This window comes from Otolemur garnettii, unplaced genomic scaffold (genome assembly GCF_000181295.1).
Source record: "Otolemur garnettii isolate 467f Iridium unplaced genomic scaffold, OtoGar3 scaffold00069, whole genome shotgun sequence".
Lineage (NCBI taxonomy): Eukaryota > Metazoa > Chordata > Mammalia > Primates > Galagidae > Otolemur > Otolemur garnettii.
The window spans coordinates 362,229-364,921 of NW_003852464.1; the positions used below are offsets into that span (position 1 = coordinate 362,229).

The window sequence follows — 2,693 nt, forward strand, 5'->3', positions numbered from 1 at the left end:
TGTTACTACTAGAAAATTTGGGACGATCCTCTCCCCTCCCACACACACATTACTTTTATAACAAAGGGGATATTCCTGGGATCCCTAAGGTAAACAGTGGCACCTACTGGCTAAATGTCATATTACAACCCACCTCTATTACATCTTGATAGGATTCTCAAGCAAAATGTCAGTGCTATCAGCTGTGGATGAAGAATTTAGGGATTTTCAAATTCAGTAGCCATACCCACAGTTTGGACCCTGGTGTTTAATGAATGCTACTAATTTCAAAATTTCTGGAAAAGAAAGTCGTAGTATGGTATAGTCGGCATACCACTGAAGGGAAGATAGACCTCTTCAAATAAGGCCTATTCAGAAATAGAGAAAAATATTTTAGACCTGAAGGAAGGAGGAACATAGTAATGGAATATAGGGGTCCATGGTAATGTATCGTAAGAGGAATATATTTTCTTGCTTTCTTCTTTATGATATACAGAGCATTATGCAATACAGGCACTATTATTATTTCCTATGTATTAACAATTTTATATTAATAACAATCCTATTAATTAGAACTATTATTATAATCTTTGTTTGGGAGATGAGAAAACATCAAAAGCCTTCTTTCAGATGTTACAGAATAAGTTGGAAATGGTGAGTAAAGAGTTTTTTTTGTTAAGTCTATTTTAGACCCAACTCTGATGGAAAGCAGGTAAGCTAGGCAGGACTTGAGTAAGAGAGCTTTGTAACGTTTTCTTAAAATACCTGTGCTGCTTCTGATGAACAAGGGGGAGGATTCTCTTTTAAGGCTCATTTCAAAGACCACTTAGTCCACCAAATAATCTCTGACTTTTGACGAGAAAGATGGTAATTACGTTCCTACTTATCTATTTTTTTTTCCTTCAAAATATTTTTACCCTTATGCTCACTAGTCTTTATCAAAGAATCCATCATCTCCTTCCACAGAGTTATGGGTGCTTGTTCTGAAGGATGATGGAACCAGGAATTAGAATTTTTCTAGATCATGGAGTTGGGAGAAGAGATAAGCAAGATGTTCTAAAGTTAAGTAGACGCCCAGATCTCCTCCTGATGAGCATCTTTTTCCTTTGACTTAAAAAAAAATTCGTGACATAATCCTCCTACACTTGTTAGCTGTGGAATGGACTGTCTTAAGCTTCACTACCTAAAATAGGGATAACAATAAATATCTCACAAAATTCCTGTGAAGATTCAATATTTTTAACAGTTTCATACAGTGTTACACTCCAGTGGCTAGCTAGAGCCACTCCTGGCACCTAGTAGAAGCTCAATCAATAATTGCTGGATGAATGAATGAAAGAATAATAATTCATGAATTGGGCAGCGCCTGTGGCTCAAAGGAGTAGGGTGCCAGCCCCTTATGCCAGAGGTGGCAGGTTCAAACCCAGCCCAGGCCAAAAACTGCAAAAAAAAAAAAAAAAATTATGAATTATATTATATATATATGTTAGAAAATATAGGTGCTCAAAACAGTTGGTAAGTGAATGGAGTGTTTCTATCCATAAAATATTATTAATATTGAAAGAGAAAATAAAGCCAAGTTAAGCACATTTAATACTTTTGAAAAAATCATATTCTAAAAGTATAAAATTCCCTTAAGATGGGGATACAACTATTCTATATAAAATGACACCTATTTTCTCAGCTTTGTGTATGTGTACTTTGTTAAATTCACTATATCCATTTTATATAAAACTCCTGGCCAATTACCAGCTGAAGGTGACCATTATATTTTGTGATTCAGAAAACTATGTGCCTCAAGTTAATAATTACTCTTTATAAAAATAATTTTTAGTGAATAGATACATTTTGCTTTTATGATCAATGAGCTTCAACACATGCCTGGGAGCAAAAATGTGCTAGATAGAAAGACAATTAATGATGACTTGAAGCAGTAATTTCAGAACCCCAGCAGGAGACTACAGTATCTAAACTGCATTCTAGGGAAGTGAGGGAAATGAAATCTTTTATGTATTCTCTTCACGATCAGAGGACCTTTGGGTATAATAATGTCTTAAAAAATAGAACAAACTCCTTCCTTTCTTTCTTCCTTCCTTCCTCCCTTCTCTCTCTCTCCCTCCTTTCCTTCCATTTTTTCTCTTTCTCTCTTTCTTTCTCTCTCCTTCCCCTCCTCCCTATCTCTTTTCCTTTCTATAACTTCTATCAATCTTAAAAACCAAAAACAGGCCATGAGGAGCTAGCAGTCTAGTCCAATGCAAGAACCGCTGGATTGAGAAATGGGTCACTGACTTTGCCAATGACCTTCTTGATGACCTTGAATGAATCACTTTACATCTCTGGGTTTCAGGCAAGTGAGGGAACTATAGGTAATTCTTAAGAATGCTTGCTCATTATAATTTGAATGTCTTTGTGTCTAAAATCATGATCAATACATCCCTAATAAACTACTTTTTCTGATAAATTTATGATCACCTCCTTATTTTTCATGTCACTTCATCCCCAGAAGCCTCTGAAATAGTTTAGAAAGAGAGTGAAGAACGAGGGTGTACCTGGCGGCGCCACCATCCTCTGCCACTTCTGAAACAAGCAGGTCTTCAGGCAGTCTCGGGGACTGAGGTTGTAAGTTTTATGTCTCGACATCAGTTCCTGCATTGGCTCCAGTATTACACACAACTGCAAGGGGTTCAAAGATATAGGTGTGTTGCATATGGTAA

At 36.4% G+C, this 2,693-nt stretch overlaps 1 protein-coding gene across 8 annotated transcripts in view; it reads right to left on the reverse strand.

The window, feature by feature from the left end:
- LDB2 (LIM domain binding 2) overlaps window positions 1–2,693 on the reverse strand; it is a 334,861-nt gene that overhangs the window by 7,318 nt on the left and 324,850 nt on the right. For all 8 annotated transcript variants that reach the window (XM_012807460.2, XM_003793491.3, XM_003793492.2 and 5 more), the window contains exon 6: window positions 2,529–2,652. In XM_012807460.2, the coding sequence (XP_012662914.1) occupies window positions 2,529–2,652 (124 nt within the window). The remainder of the gene's footprint in view (window positions 1–2,528; window positions 2,653–2,693) is intronic.